This window comes from Anticarsia gemmatalis, chromosome Z (genome assembly GCF_050436995.1).
Source record: "Anticarsia gemmatalis isolate Benzon Research Colony breed Stoneville strain chromosome Z, ilAntGemm2 primary, whole genome shotgun sequence".
Classification (NCBI taxonomy): domain Eukaryota; kingdom Metazoa; phylum Arthropoda; class Insecta; order Lepidoptera; family Erebidae; genus Anticarsia; species Anticarsia gemmatalis.
In genome coordinates, this window is record NC_134776.1 from 17,549,345 (window position 1) to 17,570,493 (window position 21,149).

The window sequence follows — 21,149 nt, forward strand, 5'->3', positions numbered from 1 at the left end:
AGTTACGCTCTACGGGGACGATATGTATATTGCATCTGATTATAATTGTTTATTATAACATTTGTTTAATTTAAAAAGCTCCAGCCTTTAGAATTGTAAATTAATTTGACACACATAGTGCCATAACATAGCTATTACATCCTCTACTTGTCTGTTATCGTGAATCTTTTTGAGCAACTACAATATAACCACGGTCGATGTAACTCGATCGAAACGTCGGAGAAACAAATAAGGTACCTTTAATATGTATTTTCAACCGCCTTTTAAACCCGTTGCATTATAATATTACACACAAGCATTTATGTTATTTTACTAATGAATTTGTCTGTAGTCCTTAAGGAAAGTGGTAAGCTCAGCTTATATTATTAGTGACGTGAAGGTGTTTCGTTTTCACCGAGACACCCCGCTTGGCCTTACTCACCTCGAACACTGAGGAAGGCAGTTATCATCAGCACATCAATAGAACCTGAGCTCTTGAAGTAAGTACAGCACAAGTCATCGTGCTAAATTTTGTATTCAGAAAGGCAATAGGAATAATACTAGGAGATGTTTACATATTTTTATTCGGTAATATAATACACTGCACGATACAAAGAACTAATCAAATACCATACAATCAATTATATATATTTCTTACCGGAAACTAGGATGTTCTTAACTTTTTGATATTTTGCGTATTTCTTACTGGAAACAAGAATCTTTAAAAAATTAGAGAAATTTCGTCAAATTTACTATGTTTCCTGTAATTTTGATATCAATTTTGTTTACATCGAACTCGAAACTTTGTCAGCGATGACTGCTTAGTTTTTTAGGATTCCTGTGTTGAAACTAAGTAGTGAGGGAGACTTAGGCAGGAGCTGGCTACTCAGCCGAAACAGTTTGCCGTTAATCGATGTCGCCGCCTCCATCTTGCGCAAGTACATGTTCTTGCTAGACGTGTTCAGAGTCTTCTCCGTCAACGTCTTGTTCGACTCCGAGTCGAGAGAGTTAATGATGGACTCTGCATCAGTATCCATGTTCAGTATGTTGGTGTGCGACTCCTCGCGCCACAGCTTCTGAAGATTGAGCGCCATCAGTTCCAGCTGCACCTGCGACAGTTCGCGGATCACGTCGATCTGTACGGACATTACGTTGTCGCATGTTTTTAGGAGAGAATTCAGCGTCTCCAAGACATCCGCACGTCGCTTCTGTACGCTGTACTGGTTATCGAGATTCTTTTCGAAGAAAGCCAAGTGCTCGTACAGTTCCGCCAGCTGCAGGGAACATGATATGAACTGGGCTGAATGATGTTCGAAGTCGTAGTAGTGCTTCGCCCTCATCAGCCACTTGTAAGTAAAAGCGAATAATTTCCGCGCGTCTTCGTCGCTGTGCACGATCTCGAGCGGTACCTTACTCTCCATTTCTCTCAAGTTAAGAGACGGAAACGTGAACAGTTTGTCTGAACCGCAGTCACCCTTCCCGCTTTTTTCAGCGCCCCGATCTTTTATGTTTTCTTCATCCGATTTCTCGGAGACATCCAGTTTATCCTCTTGCAATTCCACTGTCATCCAAAGGTTCGACGCATTCGAAGGTTGAGTAAAGTATTTGTTTAAAATTTTCTTTTTAGATAATTTGAAAAGCGTTAAGCCATATTTAACCCAGTGATGACTTAATTCCAGAAAATGAATTTCAAAATCCGCTTTCTGTAAAATGAACTCTTCAGGCATGAGCTTGCAGTTGTCGTGACAAGTTCTGAGTACGTGATAGGCGGCGCACAGGTGGTGACGCGCGTTGCCCATCTCGTTGAGGTATGTGAAGTAGTTGCCCATGCGAGCCGTCCTCAGCGCCCAGTCCTGCGGCGTGCCCTCCTTCATCTCCAACTGCCTCCGAAGCGCCGTGTGGTTATACAGGCTATACTTGTGAGGCAAATTCAGTTGATTATAAAGAAAGGCCTGCATCTGCACGTTGTTTGTGATCACTTTGTCGATTTTCTCAGGATTTACACGTTTGATGTTCGCTATCGGCTCTGACGTGAACAAATCTTCCGCGTCCAGGAACATATCGGGCTGAGCTTTACTGACCTGGTCGTACAGCTCTTCCATACTCTCGAGGATGTCACGCGCGTAGCTAACTTGGTCTAGTTGTATAAGATAGTAACATAAGAGGTTCTGTATTCTGAGTAAAATAAAGAGACATTCTACTCTGAGAGCGAACGGCTTGAGTTTGTCGAACGATGCCTGGAGGATGTTGCGCTTCTCGGCGAGGGAGAGTGGCATAGTTTTAGCCGACAGAAACGCGAGGTACCCCTCCATGGCGAGGGAGCGGACGTACTGGTTGTGATTCTCCTTGCCGAGCACCACGAGTTCCGTGTTCAGGGTCTGAATATCTTTTTTCAAGTTTTGAAATCTTTCTGAAGAGTTCTTATTTTTGATGTTGTTCCTAACACTATCGAACGTGCTTGTTATCCGGTTTAATGTTTCCATTTTGTATTGTTTAGTCACTTAAAATTTTCTATTTAAAGCATTACGTTGCGGTATAAAAGTGGCTGAAACGCTGAATACTGGTGCAATACTGTCAAAAGAATGCTTTTGTTTTTTGACACATTCGTTTTTCTGGATTGACATAGTTTTATTTATGTCTTTCTTTCAGCCCGCGGAGGTTATATTTCCGACGTTCTATCTATTACTATTTTATAACTTCTAACTTAAGTACTTGTTATCAACATTATATTAAAGAGGCTGGTTGGCGATCGACTTGCCGCCACATACGTCACATTTGGCTCACGTACATGATTGCTTGCTACGCAGCTGGAAACCATACGCTACCGAAAATATAATAGAAGTTATAATATAGAAGTACTGCTCAGCAGTTTATATAACAACAGACAATGAAATACTGTAGTTTCGAAGTACAAGCGCGCTTTTACGTTGTTGGCCTAGCGACGAATCTCGGCAACACGAATCTCAATAGGTTGGTACTACGGTAATTGCTTAAAGAAAAAAAATCATTGACTTACTTGTGTATGATGTGTCTAAGTTCATAGAATAAGTACACATCGAGTTGATCACTTAGGTGCATTTAAATTATGTTTACATAACACGATATTGTCTGAGTTCTTAAGTAGTAAGAAAATAGTCGAAGAAACTCGTATAGGGAAAATGGCTTAACATGATACTATAGGAAAACCACTTTGGTAGTGGAGTTTGTATGCAGGTTCACGACTGGCAGTGGTATGACTCCAAAATTCAGAAAACATGCATAGGGGTAAATTAGCTAGTAGGAGGTAAATGAGGACAATAAGCGAAGGATAAAAAATATTATTATACCTAAACAATTGTGATAATGAATATTTCTTTGTATAATAATATACATAGATATATACAAATGCCAAACGAATCTACATACTAGAATGTAGCTACAAGACACTGATGAGAGACATGATATTATTAGTGAACAACAACATGTGATTTATGAAACTCATATTAATTGTTTATGGGGACATTACAGCTACGGTATACATCCGTAATCTGCATTTCTCAAAGTTATTTGGCTTACGCTAGAACTACATATATGTATACAGCCGATATACTAAGTTATATTTAAGTATCATAACATTTGTTCATAATAGATTGGTGATTCATTTGTAGTAGTGAAGTTAATGATTTGCAAGTTTAAACAGCAATAAAGGCTAATTTGATTTACTATTTATTTATTCATCCTTGATTGTTGCCGCTCTTTGAATGATCAATTATTTTATCAAATACATCGTAAATTACTTGATGGTTAAAAACAGGTCTTGAGTTTCTTCCTAGCTCTTCTCGTATGGTTCTACTTTTCGAGCTAGTAGCAGATTTAATTACTGTAATGGTCATAGTAAGTATCAACATTTATCTAACCTGAATGAATAAATCATTTCATTGATTCGACTCCACAGTTAGGAGATCACACGAATATTTAGTTTTAGGTGTATTCTTGTCTTATAGTAAGAACGTAGTTGTTACATACACGGGAGTTGGACCAGATATAGATTCATATATCATATATATATATATTATATATTTTTAGGATAACCAGAAGTGGAAGCAAATAAAAGAAAATACTAAACACATAGAACAGTTTTACTATAAGTCACAATCTTTAGCAAATTAACAAGCTCTTTACACATACAAACTGAATCACTTCAAAAATCAATTACAGACAAATAAATAATGAGAAAAATACAGCGTGACCATTCAAACGGGCAGAGGTACCCCTTAGCTAGTGAATCCTATGGAAAAGAGAGCTCAGAATGAGCTCGCAGCCCTTTTATGGACTCGGTCACGTGACCAACGTCACATTTCTTTTACTTCCTCTAATACATATGGCATTTCTTTTTCTTCCTCTAACACGGCCTCTCCTGACAGGAGGACGTTCTCGGACTCCTCTTAGATTCCGCAGGGGCACCGCAGGGGCTCCGCAGGGGCTCCGCAGGGGCTCCGCAGCTACGGAGGTGCTAGGCATAGGCCTAGTCAATCTCTCGTACGTGGCAGCTAGCCCAGACGTTGATTTCAGGTCACCTTGACATCATCTGAGAACATAACACCAGTTGTAAAACAATGAAGACAAAATCTATTTTGTTTTAGACATATAGTTATACACAATAAAGTCGTACACAAAGTCGTACACAAAGTCGTACACAAAGCCGTACACAAAGCCGTACACAAAGCCGTACACAAAGTCAAACACAAAGCCACACACAAAGCCACACAAAGCCAAACACAAAGCCAAACACAAAGTCATATACAAAGTCATATACAAAGTCATATACAAAGTCATAAAGTCACACATAATAAAGTCAATAAAGTCACACACAACAAAGTCTATAAAGTCAAAACAAACCACAGAGAGGAAGCCCTGCGTTCGCTATCTCCGGTGTGAGAAATAGAGGCCACTCGCATATTTCTCACCAACACCAACTACTGGTTACCACCTCAGGTCATCACACCGAGGGAAGATATAGACAGAGGCACGTTCGCTTCACACAACAACAGCAGACGTAGACAGCAGCCAAACGCCAACATGTCATCCGGGAAACCGCTTCGGCCAGCCACTCGCAACCACCAATGCGAGGAAAGCACTTCTCATCAGGTCATCTAGAACGCCGCATCGGCCATCCACAGTTGCGCTCACCGGTCGGTAAACGATCTGTAGATTAAACAAACCTTGGCGCAGTCATTCTATAGATGATGAAATCCTACTCGTAGCACAGTAGGTATCAAACTAAGCTGTAGCCATAATTATTTACCATCATTACCAAAATACCTCATACCTTACCATACCTTACATTACCTCCGTTACCAGAAAATAATACACAAGCAGGAAAATGGCATTGACTCTTTACCAGATAAAACATGACTTTTATCATCTGTGGTGTTGACCAAAAAGTATAGCGTCGATCAGTCGCTCAATCAGGCTAACATCGTGTACAGTGACGACACTCACACAACTTCCGAACGAAGACAAAGCATAACCGCAATTAGCCACTCCACCTCGGTTTGCACTGACCGCCTGAGCCACACAGGCAGCACGGTCCAGAAGGACCGCAGGGGGCGCACGGCCCACACGGTGCCGCAAGGACAGCCGCCACACGGACACCCATCTTTCTTACGCTGGACTGCCACGGTACGTGGTTCTCTGGATCACTTACAGCCGACGACCACAGACGGCAACGCACACAGACAGGGCTCTTTCAACGGTACGTCTGTGTAAATCAACGAAACCTTGTTTGATCACAGTAGATAACATTCCCTGTTCTGTGATCCTTCCAGTGGGATCATGGAGAAGGATTCGGAAAATCTTATCATAATATGAGACACACTCGGATCCCGTCGTACCACACCTTTGAAGTTACTGCCTCGCGACGAATACCGGCGCACAGCCACAGACGATCTGCGCTACCACGGACAAGACCCTTCCGATGGAGTTTCGTGCGCGAGCTGGTCCGCGTCCGTCCGTGATGGATATGAACGCGATGGACTAGTTATCCTACTGAGTTCTTTTTTAAAAGACAACTCCCGCATTAAGAATTACTCTTGTGTCACGGGGACTTTTGCAAACATTCAAACAACGGTCACAAAGTATAACTGGACTCAAAACCACTAATCGTGCATAGCACAAATAATTGTTCTGCGTGGGGATTGAACTCACAATCTCTCGTCACAATGATAGCGGCGTGGCGACCATAGCCACTGCGCCACAGAGACAGTTAAAACTGCTACTATACACATACAGTTGTTGACACTCTCTTATTTGCTGATGATGCAGCGTTTGTCTCTTCCACACCAGAAGAACTACAGAACATTGTGGACAAATTTTCAAAAACATGCCAAATTTTCTCTATGTCTATCAACGCAAAAAAAAAACTGTCGTGATGGCACAAGGCGTTACCACAAAACCTACCATCTATTTAAACGGCACGCCTCTAGAGGTTGTAGATACATTCTGTTACCTAGGTTCCGTAGTATCAGGCAATGTCCCTCTCGATGATGAGATTAACATCCCTATAGGCAAGGCTTCTACGAGCAACAAACATCTGACAAATCGCACAAAAATGCTTGTTTACCAAGCTTGCGTCTTAGGCATACTCTTGTACGGAGCTGAGACGTGGACATCATATGCTAAGCAGGAACGAAAGCTCAATAACTTTCACATGCGCTGTCTTCGCAAAATCTTGGGCATTAAATGGGAGGATAAGGTTACAAACGGCAAGGTACTTGCTATCGCTAAGCTACCTAGTGTCATGGCTTTACTAAAACAAAGACACCTTCGTTGGCTAGGACACGTGCATCGGATGGACGTTTCTCGTTTGCCTAGAAAAATATCGCTCGGTGAAATAGCTGACGCTAAAAGACCTGTCGGCCGTCATATTACCCATATTACGTTATAAGGACAGCGCCAAGCGCGACATGGCATCATTTGGCATTGATCACTTGACCTGGGAGAGCCAAGCTGAGGAACATAATGCATGGAAAAGGACACTAGCTGACGGCGTCACTACTCACGACAGCACCTGGCTCAACAAGTTAGCACATAAACGGACACTACGGCATTTATGTGCCTCCAACCCACCATCGACCTCGGTTGTCACTCCCGCATAGATCTTTTAAGTCACGAACGAAGATGTTCCCTCATTACTAATTCATTCCTCTATCTGACGCCACCTGAATCATCTGCAAAAGATGCACACAGGCCAATGATGACACATACTGCCCTATTTTTTAAACACTAATAACTCAATCCATAATCAACGTTCATCATGGACCGTGGACAGCTAGCTCAAGTCTTTTGTCAACAAAACCTCATGACGAACCGAGTTGATCTCCATCGCACAGGAGGCTCGTCCGCCCCTCGTCCCACGACAGGCCGGGTATGGAGCCCATCGCGTCATGTGATATTGCTGTAGGGTTCTTTACTTTCGTCGCAGTAGCTAAGGATCAACATGTCTGCCCACTCATCTCGACGATAATTACAATGTTTACGATCACGTTCAGTAACGTTCAACGACAACGTTCTACCTGCCTGTTTGAATGATGCATCTCCGGTATAATGACATATGAATCGTTACCTAACTCTGATACAAATTTCGAAAACACAGCTCTGAAACATTCTACCACAGTCGGTTACTATTAATTCTGGTGTACCGAATAAAGAAACAGCATTTGTAAAGAGTCGCTTTAACTCATTAGTGCCTTGACCAAGCACAGGACACAGCGAATAATATTTTTTAAGATCCGGCTATATACAAGTCAGAATCGCGCAAGAAGGGTTCCGTACCACCATCCTACTAATATTATAAACGCGAAAGTTTGTGAAAATGCGTGTATGTATGCATGTACGTATGAACGTATGTATGCATGTTTGTTACTCTTTCACACAAATACTACTGATCTAATTACGAGATACTGCCTGGAGACAAATAGACAGCGCAGGCTTTGCAATAGAGTCCCGTTTTACCCTTTGGGTATAGAACCCTAAAAAGCATCTATTACCATCAGAACATATCGATAACCATTTGATTGAGGTAGAGGACCTAATACATCTGCATGAACTATGTATGTCTAAGAGACATAAGGTTTCTACCAAGAGTGTATTGGTTGTTGTGGAGCACTCGGTACCTTTCTATGCATTTAACAAATAAGACAATGATTTGTGTATTTCTGCACAAATGATCTTAAGCAAGGGAATCAAAAATGATTTCTAACAATCTCTAAAGTCCATATTCATCGTGGAAGACTCTAAGAAGACTAAACATTAACTGGATTACGACTAAAATAGTCTGCGCGTGACATTCATGTCCTTTACCCTTACGGTACTCCAGAGTTAAGTTAAAATCATGTAAATACATCCACTATCCGGCAACACGTAGCAATAGATTTATTTTTCTGTTGCGTGAACTTAAGTGCATTACGGTCAGTAACCACTTTGAAGAGAATACAGCCTAAATAATGTCTGTAGTGCTGCAAGATCTTAACAGCTGCTAGAGTCTCGAGCTCACACGAATGGTATTAAGACACCGCTCCCTAAATTCGCTTACTAAAATAGCCAACCGCTCGCTTGAGTCCGTTTTCATGAACCTGAAGAAGCACCGCACCACACCCAACCGTGCTTGCGTCATGCACACGCGCTGCCGCAGCCGCGGTGATTGCAGCGATGGAGTTGCATGTGACACATTGACAGCCGTCGGCTCGCAAGGCGTACGCTGTTGTTCCCCAACCATCATAGACATCGACAAACGATCTAGAACATGTTAAATTTGTTGAATTAGTAAGTGGATTAGAGAAACATATGGTCTGCCATTGAATTATGACAGCCGCAACACGTATCGCGACTTCTAGAACAGAACTCGCCATTTCTAGAGCGTAAATCACGCCAATGACAACGCAACTCGGGTCTTCCAGGGCGGCTCCTGCTTTCACAACCGCTATTGGGCATATTTACAACATTTTTCTTTATACACCAAGCAAGCGAAAGTTTAGGACACAATTACAATTAGCTTCAACAGCGATGTTGTGCACAAGAATAAGTTTGGAACACTCACCAGATCTCACGGAGGTACACGATACTTACATGTTAATCAATAACTCACGTAATCCGCATTTATAACAATAAAATACGCTTTTGTAAAATCTCATAACCGAAAATGTCAAAATAAATGTCAAACTGCCGTATTCAATGGTCAGAGCGGAATAGAAGGCGTATGGTGTATCCCACTTCTGATTTTAGGATAACCAGAAGTGGAAGCAAATAAAAGAAAATACTAAACACATAGAACAGTTTTACTATAAGTCACAATCTTTAGCAAATTAACAAGCTCTTTACACATACAAACTGAATCACTTCAAAAATCAATTACAGACAAATAAATAATGAGAAAAATACAGCGTGACCATTCAAACGGGCAGAGGTACCCCTTAGCTAGTGAATCCTATGGAAAAGAGAGCTCAGAATGAGCTCGCAGCCCTTTTATGGACTCGGTCACGTGACCAACGTCACATTTCTTTTACTTCCTCTAATACATATGGCATTTCTTTTTCTTCCTCTAACAATATATTCAGATATCATGATTTAGAAGTTAAAGGAAACGTGCCAGCACTGCACTAGTACGACTGCGACATACTTTACCTAATATAATGCTATATCTAGTATTTAATTAAGAACTCGGGACAAGATCTTAACTTCTTTTACCTGTTGCAACAACCCGAGATAGGACACCAATGACTTATCGAAGTTATGTGTGTTATGTAAGTATTAGAAATAATTTTATCAATTGTTCCAACGGTAAAGGAAAATGTTGAGATGCAACCTTGCATGCCTGAGAGTACTTTAGAACAGTTATTGAATTTATGCAAAGTCCGGTAAAGTCCCCAAGCCGCTATTGGCCCTTGGTGGACTCAAGGCCTTACTCCTCCCTCATTACGATAGAACACCCTTGCACAGCAGTGGGACATTAATGGGTTAAATTTATTTATAAATAAAGCCATAAAGCTAAGATCGCCAAGCCAAGAATAGAATGTCTATTTCAGCCTTAGAAATATTGCATATTTTACAAGCGGTAAAGAGTAAAGGAATGACAAAGTGCAAGTAAATAGCCGCGTCACTACAACACAGCCCGGATATTGGTTGCTACAACATCATAATAATATCCGTTAACAAGTACCTTAGTTTTAAATACAACCTTTTGATGTTTATTTTTAACTGTATTTAGTAATACTTAGTTTATTTTACTTTATTTATAAAAGACAACTCCCGCTCTAAGACTTGCTCTTGTGTTGCGGGGACATTTACAAACATACAAACAACGGACACAAATTACAACCAGACCCGAAACAATTATTTGTGCAATCCACAAATAATTGTCCTGTGTGGGAATCGCACCCACGACGTGGAGACCTATACCACAGAGCCATGAAGTCAGTCAAAAACTTTAAGTCTTCATTTGCACTGTCATTACATACCTATATTAACAGATTTAAACATAATTTGTGTGATTTACTGACAGCTGTTTCGGGTCTATAGGCTTACTCCCCCGACAGTATCGAGTCGAAAATCAAATTCGATTGGTTGTAACAAATGTCTTATTGTAGTCTTAAATTTCAAACTAGCGCGTGATGGAACGCTAGTTTGAAGTGAAACTAATAGGATTGTTTCATGTAGATTATTTTCATTTTCACGCGCTAAATTGTATTGTAATTTGTTTATAAAAGTTTATGCTACTACTGGTTTTTCGAAGAGCCCACCAGCTTCCAATTTACTTCTTTAAATAGGCTGGCACATCGTATAAATGTCGCTTAGGTATTTTCAAACGTTAGCATTCATTCGCTCAAGGTCACACGGACTATGCGACTGCCGCGTCTACTTACGGGTGCTTTAATACTCTAGGCGGGGTTTAAAACTATGACTAATCAATACACAAAAATTAAATATTTTTTTAAATCTTATACTTTAAAAAGAACCACTAAAACGTGTAGTTAGAAGTGCAACTACTCGCCGGTAGATGGCATTAAACATCTCTGAATAACATTCGCTTCGAAAATATTACAAATGTACACTATTTTTCACGTCAAACTATACTTTGGAGCTATCTTAAGATAAAGAAAGATTGTATAAAAATAAATAATTCTTAAGAACACTCCTAAAACGCCGAGTATTAGGTTTGGAACCGACACGCGTTGAATTCTTTTTCGAGTGAGTATTTAGACAGCTATCTGAAAAAGGCTTTTCTAATTTCATTAGAACTGTGATATTTTGACATGGGACGCGGCCTGGGTCGACACCCTTGCGCTGTCTCATCTTCCAAGTACGGCAATCGCTGCCGGAGCTACTGCTGCGGCTGCGGAAAATTACGCAAATACAGAAGTCTTGTTGATGACTATATTTGAGCCGTTAGGGATTGAGACGCTGACACCATAGGGCCCGAGTGTCCACCTACGCTATAAGGAATTGCCAAAACTTGATAGTTCCCGTAACAAGAATGCGGGCAGTTACTTGGGACATAGATTTAGCATTGCCATACAACGTGGCAACGTTGCCGGTGGACATATATACAAATAGATATAAAAATATGCTAAAACTGCACGCAATTTTCGCAAATTTCGCAATTATATACTGCAAAAAAGAATTAGCATAAAATTGTTAAAGAAAAGTACAAAAACGTAATTCACAATTTGAAATAAAAAACGCGGACAAATTTGGGAGTGGCGAAAAGATTTCGATCCGAAAATTGACTATATAAGCGAAGCCACGGGTGAAAGGTAGATGAGAGCAAACACCTTTTAAACAACACCGGTTTCTCTATTCGATTCTCTACCACTATCGACAATCGAAAACCGGCTCTAGCTATCGAGAAATTTTGTATGAAAATCCAATCAGTGCCACCAGCGGGCGTTGAGAGAACTATTTTGCAGTACTTTTTAATAGTCAAATTCTCGATACTTCTTTGTATTGAATGTATAGAATCGTGCTATAGTTCTTATTTTTTAAATTAACATTATATAATACGTAATAATAAGTTCGGTGACCATGCTCGGCGTGAGAATCTACACAATGGAAAATGTCCCCCACATTCCGCGGCCTAAGCGGACCCCCACTGGCGTTAAATAAATGTTAGTGTTAATTTTAAATTGGTCATTTTGTGCTATAATTAGTCAAAGGTCGATTGTTGACCCCTCACCGTGACCAGCTAACAATTTGCCATCTGTTTAAAAATTGCAAATCACAGGCCTTCTAAAAGTTTAATCACTTTTTATATCTTATATATAAAATTCTCATGTCACAATGTTTGTTCCCGAACTCCTCGGCTTGACCGATTCTCATGAATTTTGAGGACATATTGATGAGGTCTGAGAATCGGCCAAAATGTATTTTTCATATTCCTTAGTGATAAGGATTTGTCCACCCTTAACATCTAACTATAATTTTTAGATTTTTTTTATTATGTTGCATTATAAATACGCACGACCCTAAATTTTACCTTTTTATCACCAACCCCTATTTTTTAGTAGCTATTTTTATTTTCATAGCAAAACGACGTTTGCCGGGTCAGCTGTTTGAGCTATAGTTTTTTTTCAAGCATTGAATACTCCAAAATTATGCAGCTACAAAGTATGATAATTCCTATTAATGGTAAAAACTGCGTGGCACATATAAAAGTATCCATATTGTGATAACTTAGAACAAAAATTAAGAAAATTACGCCGTCAGTTAAGACCACTTGCAATTTTTTTTATTTATTTATTTACAATTTATTTATTCACCAACGAATAAGTTTGTTTTTAAAATGTTTTGATTACTACTATATTAAAATTGTGGACATATTAGGTGTCTAAAATAAAAAGACAGTTCTAAGAGCTCTGGGGTTGTTGTAAGCTGTCTCGACTTTAGTCGTCATCTCCATTTTAGTACTGTGTTTTTAAAATGGTAATTCTATTTTTTATGCAACGCCGCCTTTATATTAAACGAGGAAATTGTAATATATAGCTGTATAATTAAAGATTATAAATTAATAAAGCTAATTAAAAAAGTGCATTCGAATCCGGTCAACCTGTATAACGAATATAGAAAAACGTTAATAATTGCGGTTATTAAATATTTAAGATTAATATAATAGTTTCACAATATTTTGAAAACATATTTATTATCACTATATACTTTAAACGAGAGAAACTATCCAATATCACCATCGTATTTTTTTTCATATAGTTTTTTTTTATTTTATTTTTTTGTAATGTAAAAACTTATTAAATGGTTCATACTTATTACGAGTGAAAAAGGTATTTTTATCTTCACAATAATATTATAATAATATATACTTACAACCAACATTTAATTTTCATAATTCAAAATAAAAAATACCAATAGATTACTTGAGACAAAGGAGTCAGGATATAACTAGGCTTTAAGGATATCGGGAGATCGGAAGGCTTCGGGTTGTTTCGGCGTCGGTCCGTGATTGAAGGCTGTACCCCCCCACACCTCAGCTGCATACTCGCGAGCGGGGCCAGCGGGATTCAGTCCACCGATGCGCTTCGAACTGTGCACTAGTTGCAAGAAGCTCGCTCCCGCGGTCGCGCTCGCCGTTTAACTGTTTCGAACAACTGAGTAACATAATTTTAGAACTTTTCCGTATAAAATCTCGTGTCTAAATTTAAATATTTAAATTGTTGAGTGGTCAAATAAAATTTAAAGGAACTTTAAACAAAAGTTTTTATTTTTTATTCATCATGATTATGGTCACCCTCTTCCTCACTTTTTGCCTCGCTTTGGTTGTGGGCATGGTGACGTTCACCTACTGCAAATGCGTAAATATTTTTTAAATATTTTAATTTAAATTACCATACTTTGTTCGTATTTTGAGAATGTAGTTACATTTATACAATATTCTATACATTTAAATTGACTGCCTGGCGCGGCCGGTAGTGCAGCCTTCTGTAATTATGATGTCTCGGGTTCAATTCTCGGGTCGGAAAAAGGGACATATGTCTTTTCTAATTTATTTTAGAGTATTTTTCTATAGTAGTCTTTGTTTAATAATTTGGTAACGTGAACTGTAAATAGTAATAAGCTCGCCCCCTGTTACATGGGACAAAAAAATTAATGGCGAAATGTGAGTGTACAGACCTCAACGCTTTCGGGTATAAGATAAATGATGTTATTTTTGAATATGTATATAATTATAGAGGTATATAGGTATATATGTCTGGATATACAGTTTATGTAACTACATTCTGTAAATACGTTTAGAATTTTTGCAACGGTCTCTTTAACAAAATTAAATCATATTTAAAAGGAATAAATGTGGTTTGATTTTTTTAAAGAAAGCGTTTCAAAAGCTCTTAGTAATATAAAATTATATATTTTTAGATAGTGATATCTGCACTTGCGATGGGCATCGTGCTCTCGGCTGCGGCGATCGTAGCCCTGCTACTTGTGTTCACAAAGAAGTGTACTTAACTGAATTTGTGTGATTGTGTACTAAGTGTTAAACATTTAAAACAAAAGTGATTGCCCACAACCAGAACCCATAAGTGAATTAACATTATATTCGAGACCAAAACTTATTAACGACCGTCGATAAACTAACTTATTAAAACGTAAAACTCAACCGGAACATAGTTCGCGAATTATTGTATACTTAGTGTTCGTAAACGAGTTGGAGCCTTCAAAATGCCCAACCTAGCTGGCGTCTTCGGCTATGCGCTCAAACAGCTCGGTGTGGATCAACTGGTGAGGTGGTGGCTGCGGCGTCTGCTTCGGCGACTGCTATTCTGGCTGCTCCGCGAGCCAGTTCACCAGTGCGTCCGCCGGCTGATACGGCGACTGCTGCGGTGGGCGGTCTATCGGATGTACCGGAGGGAGATCCTGCGGTTTCAACGAAAGGCCCGCCGACTGCTGTTTCGCCGCCGGCAATAAGCCGCCTACTGCTTCGACGGCAGCCGCGACGACATCTTCAGGCTGCCGGCCGATGGCGAGGCGACCGCGACCCTCAAGCAACCCTAATGAAGCACTGCGGACACCTGCCTTAGTTTTAGGTAAGTATGAATGGAAAATCTGTCAAAATGGAAAATCGGTTCTTCGAAAAAAATGGACAAACTACCCTATAATAAAAAAATATTGATCACTTGCATGTGATCTAAGTTCAATAAAAAAGTTTTCGATGTTAATTTCACATTAGTGGGGCATAGTTACTGTTATACCCGAGTGGTACGAATATTGGATTGGGAGGAATATGAATTGTATTTCATATATTTATTATTTTTTGTAAAACACGCATCATCTTGTCAATTGCCTACAGATACTTAATTATTTCTGAAGCACCCTGGGGTAGACTATCTGGTAAAATTTTTGTAAGTCAATAAATAAATAAAATTAATTACCAGTGATCTATAAAATGCCAAAAAAATCATACATATTACCAATTTCAGTACCATATATTATGATGTTTGTAATAAATATCCTTCATGGAAAACCTGGCTTTTTTGACGGCTGAAGGCATATAAAAATATTAGTATGTAATTTTTAACAAATATTGCTCATATTTGGTATAGAAAAAAAATTCACAAGAAAATTGCTGAATGTGCACGTAATAAAAAATAATAAATTGGAAACCGCCTCTGTGGCGTGGTCGATGGTGTAATCGACTGCTGATCCGGTCTTGGGTTTGATTCCAGGTCAGAGGTCGGACAAAGTGTCTTTTCTAATTTATATGTAAATGTTTCTAAATAGTAGCCGTAATAGGGGAAGCAAAAAAAAACTACGACATGGAAGTAGAGTCGCGGGTCAGCCAATAATTTGTAAAAAATTGCAAGTTTGAGAATAGAATTACGAGAGAAGAATTTGTATACTTATATTTACATATTGTATAGATTTTAAATACGCTCATCTCTTTGTCTTACAAGTCGAAAATTTATCGGTTAGTGTCGACAAATCTCACTGAGCTTAAGAAATTAACCGTTTCAATTTATTTATATAAATTGTAAAAATGTTTTTTGTTTAACATACATAAAAAAAATTATTCGAAATAAAAAAGTACTTGATTTCGTAAAGAAAATTACAAGTATTTGAAATCGTTGTAGCATTTTAAATTTATTGTCGTTTCAGATTTTGATTAATTAATTAATTATTAAATACTTGAAAATCTGGAAATGGGGAAATCTTTGAACCAACTTGTAGAGCACATTGCGTGCACCGTACAGAGTCAGTTTCAGATTAAATAGAGACATCAGAAATGTTGTAGAAATAAAAAAAAAATTTATGAAACTTGAATTTAATTTAATGATGTAACTATTGGCATTAATACTCTGAGTATACTAAAATAAAATATTACACCTAAAAATGCTTATGAAATTTAGCCGTAATTTTCAATTATGAAAATTATGATAGGAATTAAATAAGCCTTTACGAATACATTTTTTTTTAATATGGCAATACATTTTTAATTTCCATGTGTTCGAGAGAGAGTTCTTTATAAGCGTGCCTCGACTTGCCGCTACAGGCAGTCTCATAGATTTGTCTTCAGTCTTTGGTTACGGGGTAGATACGATATAAGGATAAATTTTTAAATAAATAATTAATAGCTAAGGACAAAAAAATATATGTTGAATTGTTTTATTTCCACTTACTTACGAATAGTACTGACTTCAAAAAATATTTTAAAAATCAGATACATTAGCAAGTATTTAAAAAATACAAAGTTGTAAAAATCTTCACCCAAATTTTATAAGTATAGACAGATCTTAAAGTCATTGTAAGTACTTATTAAATCTGTCTGAACTCTATATTATAAAAAAAGTATGTTATTCCACCGAAAAATCGTTTCACGTTGATTAAAATGGTTTATTCCAACTAATTCCACCTGATTTTATTAAGGCACTTAAAAAATTTCAGTAATTCTACGTGGTTAAGCGACTTCTGTAGCTGATATTATAATGTACAATTAATGGCATCGTGATGTAATTTTGACAGATTTTCCATATTTTTTGTTATTTTTAGATTATAATACTTGAGCCTTACCTTTCACATTTCGAGAGCACAATCTTGGAAGCCCAGCACTAAGACAGTAATTAAATATAAAAATAAATACATTTAAAAACTGGGTAACGTTTTCGGAATGAAGGAGAGGTTAAGTCTTGAGACCTGACTGATAAAGTCCAGGAAAGGATTTTCTACCTTCAAGAACTACTTTTTAAAAGAACTCTCAGGTTTTCACAGTGTGACCATTTTTGGGGAGAGTGGGATTTTTATTGCAATATCAAAGTAACTTAGAAACTTGACCCATGAAAGGACCGGTCAAGTGTGACTTCTTAAATAAAAAATAATGACAAAAAAAAGTTATTATGAAAAATAATAACAAAAATGATAACTAGAAAAATATTTTATTACAAATAAAAAATTTACAATATCAATTTGAAATTTTACAGCGCAAAGTTGTGTATTAAATAAAATACTGTTACACAAATTACAAAGCAATAAAAAACAATAAGCTTTATATACTAGCAGACAACGAAAAAAATCTCTAGCGATTGTTTAAAAAACCAAAATACAAACGCTAGCAATTGACTTAAAAAAACCGGTCTCATTTCTAAAAAAATATTATAAGACTACCTCTCCCAGAAACCGGGACATAATCCCAAAGTTACCCAACAAACGGGACATTTTTATTCCCGTCTACGAAAGTGGGACTTAGGCTAAAAGCGGGACAAATCCCATCAACGCGGAACGTATGGTCACATTATGAATGCAAGGTTTTACCACGACGAAACATATTGACATTTTAAAAGAGCAAGCCGTGAGTTTCTTGCCGTTTCTTCTCACGAGCAACCAGCTTTTCCGAAACGGACAAAAGAAATACAATAAAATTAATATGAGTATTTCAAATACTTTGTACGAAGTATACGAAATAAAGGACATTTTGAATTTGAATTTGAGGTTTTCCTTCACCGTCAAAGCAAGTGACAAAAATTTCTACTACACACATAATTTCGAAATGTTGGTGTGTCAACTTGGATTCGAACCCTCGACCACTTGCGTCGAAGCCGAGTGTTTGTACCACTCGTTTGAATTTATTGTAATATATGTGTTTTCTTTCAGGTTTATCTATTAGATAGGATATCCGGTATTTATTCGGAAGCGGCTTGTAGAAACGTCATTTGTTTAAACAAGTCTTATATTTTCTTTCTTACGTGTGGTCAGCCTAGTGTCAAACTTTATCAAGCGGTATACTATGTTACTATCGAGAAATAATCTCATACAAGTTAGAAAAAACCAACTGCACTTTGCTCGATCCGAAAATCGAACTCGGAACCTCATGTTCAGCAGTTCACAATCTCTTTATCTTACCAAAAAAGTAACTGCTACTACTAAAGAGAGTTGGCATTTCTTAAGTTTCTATGTTACTAATAGTCTTAAACGGACATTCAAACCATTTAATCTATTAACAATGTTCCAACATTTCATAGGAACATACGTAGAAAATTTATGAATACATAGCCACACATAATTAAATTGTTAGTGGCGAAACGTGGGTGTATTATCATAAACACCTGTGCCTATACCTTCGAGTTAAACAAGCGTGATATTATTCATGTACTAGCTTCCGTCCGCGTGAATATATTTCCCGGGGTGAGAAGTATCCTATGCTTTAATCCAGGTTATAAGCTAACAGTGTAGCCATTAGATTTTCCTGAAAGAGTTAGAAACATACATCCATCCTTTACACACTTTCGCATTTATAATATGACGCAGGATACATACTGAAATTAAATATAGGTGCAAACTTATCAAAACCATGTGAACCCGAGGCTTACCACTAATAATAATAATATAAATGTAACCCATCAATGTCCCACTGCTGGGCAAGGGTCTCCTGACTCCTCCGTATTGAGCTTACGACTTGTAGAAAGAAAATCAGGTTTTTATATTAAACTGAACAGGTTGTTTCTAGAGCCGTAACAAGCTAGAGGAAAGTTACTCCCTTATTTTTATTGCGAATAAAAAGTACTTTGAAACAAATACGACTTATATTGATTGGAATGCAAAAAAACAGCTAAGTGCGAGTCGGACTCGCGGGCGTAGGGTTCCGTGGAGACGCGGAAAATCCCCATTGATTTAGAGATTCGCATCTGCGGATGTTTGGAATAAAAACGCCGCATCGGCATCCACATCCGGAGATTAAAAAAAAACGGCAAACGCAACTACCTTACTCCCTTAATTATCCATTTCTTTCAAGTTAATTTATAAATACATATTCTGTGAATATTTCAAGATAGTCTCTTGCCTTTATCAATATCAAGCAAAAACAAGCAAAAAAATCTCTTATAATCGGCATATATCCCTAGAATATTTTTTATTCAGGTTTTAGGCACTTGTCGTTAAAGCGGCAAAAGAATATACAGCTTAAGCAATTTTCAAGCATTTTACTTTCACGCTTCATTTAATACAGCCTGGCGACATACAAACACACAGAGAGACAGAGAAGTCTTAGTAATAGGGTTCCCGTTTTACCCTTTGCATACGGAACTCTAAAAACAAAATAATAAAGAAGAATATTTTTCAAAATTAAATTCTTAATTGGATAAGCTTGAGATTATTGATAAGTGGATTAAACACTGTTATTGTTTTCCCGTAAGAATTAATCAGGAGGAAGATTTGCGTCGATTTCTCAGAATTAGCAGAGGTTCATAAGATTTGATTGTACGTTAATCGAAGTTTAGTAGAGTGAAACGCACGCTTCGTATACCAGGAACTACGATATTTTATCTCGCATTTCTATTTTTAGATTCGGTTAAGACATTCCTACTTATTTATCTTTGTATATTTTTTGTTGAACATAATTCAAGTCATCCGAAAACTCCGGGCTAAGCTTAATTCTATGAGATCTTTCTTGTCTAAGTAGATAGATAGATGAAGTGTATTGTCTTAAATGATTAACTAAAATAGCCGTCATAAAAAGTTAAAAAAAGGACCAATTAATGTCCCACTGCTGGGCAAGGTTCTCCTCCCGCAATGAAGCAGGGGTCAGGCCTTCAATCCACCAAGCTGACCAAGTGCGGGTTAGGAAAACATAAAACTTTTGCATAAATAATTTTATTTATTGGTTGAAGTACCACTAAAGTCGGCTAGTAATCCATTTAAAGTCTGTGCTTAAGTTTGCTTAACTTAAAGGTTATTCACAAGAAGCGTGCCAGTTAGTTCTTTGCTTTTAATAGAATTCCGCGAAATCGGGATGACATATTCCTTTTACGTTGAATACTAAAGTTTCTGTTTGTTAAATTAATATAATTAAACATCTCAGACGGTCATAACTAAACAGAGCTTGAACTATGATAACTAGATAAGTAATAAACAAACTTACATACTTCTAAATACATACTTATCTAGCAAAATTTATAAACCGGCTCAGAATAGATACTCGTGCTCATCACACTAATATTTGTTCCATGTGCCATAGATGGGTGACCGCATAGTGCTATTCGAACTGAGCGTCTCCGTGCTTCGGAGGGCACGTAAAAAGTCGGTCCCGGTTGTTGTCAATTAAGATAACAGTCGATAAGCCACATCAAAGGCCTTTCGGGCGGCTTGAACAACTTTGACACGAGGTTGACCACTAACCATACGATAGATAGATAGATCCATGTTCCCATAAAACTCTACCAGTAAACCTATCCCATGGTATTCGTTTCTAACAAACTATGAGCGAAAACCATTCGCATGGACTCTAGTATCAGTTCCACGTGAATGTATGATTTCTTATTTCATTGCCTCCCTTCCACACGGTTGGATGGACCCGATAGGTTCTTGGAAATACTAAATATGCGCCGACTCGGGCAGCCCTGCTCGCGAGTAAATTGAGAACCATAAAGGTTTTTGAAAAAATGTCGAGTGTATTGCAGGTCTTCATCTAGGCAGAATTTAATTGATATCGATTTCGTGATTTAGTTGTGAAATCATATGAGACTGGTTTTCGCTGTTGTAATATTGGTATGGTTATGACGTCATCGACGTAATCCGTTGTGCTGTGGATAGGTTGTCGCGACGCCGCTACGGCGTAGCTGCAAGCTACGCACGGCGTAGTGGGTTTGTCTCTCACACAGCTTTATGTTACGATCAATCGAACTTTAAATCCGTTGATTGTACGT

The 21,149-nt window shown here is 38.0% G+C and overlaps 1 protein-coding gene and 1 long non-coding RNA gene across 2 annotated transcripts; both read right to left on the reverse strand.

Annotated features, from left to right (window-relative positions):
* Nucleotides 1-686: 686 nt before the first annotated feature.
* On the reverse strand, nt 687-2,525 carry LOC142986651 (KIF-binding protein-like). The gene has a single exon (XM_076135202.1). It carries the CDS (start codon nt 2,460-2,462, stop codon nt 801-803), a length of 1,662 nt encoding a protein of 553 aa, XP_075991317.1. The 5' UTR covers nt 2,463-2,525; the 3' UTR covers nt 687-800.
* Nucleotides 2,526-4,079: 1,554 nt separating this feature from the next.
* Nucleotides 4,080-5,649, reverse strand: LOC142986405 (uncharacterized). The gene is made up of 3 exons (XR_012960362.1): nt 5,461-5,649; nt 4,858-5,163; nt 4,080-4,546 (listed from the first exon to the last, which is right to left on the reverse strand). It is a non-coding gene; the product is annotated as an uncharacterized LOC142986405 (long non-coding RNA).
* Nucleotides 5,650-21,149: the final 15,500 nt, after the last annotated feature.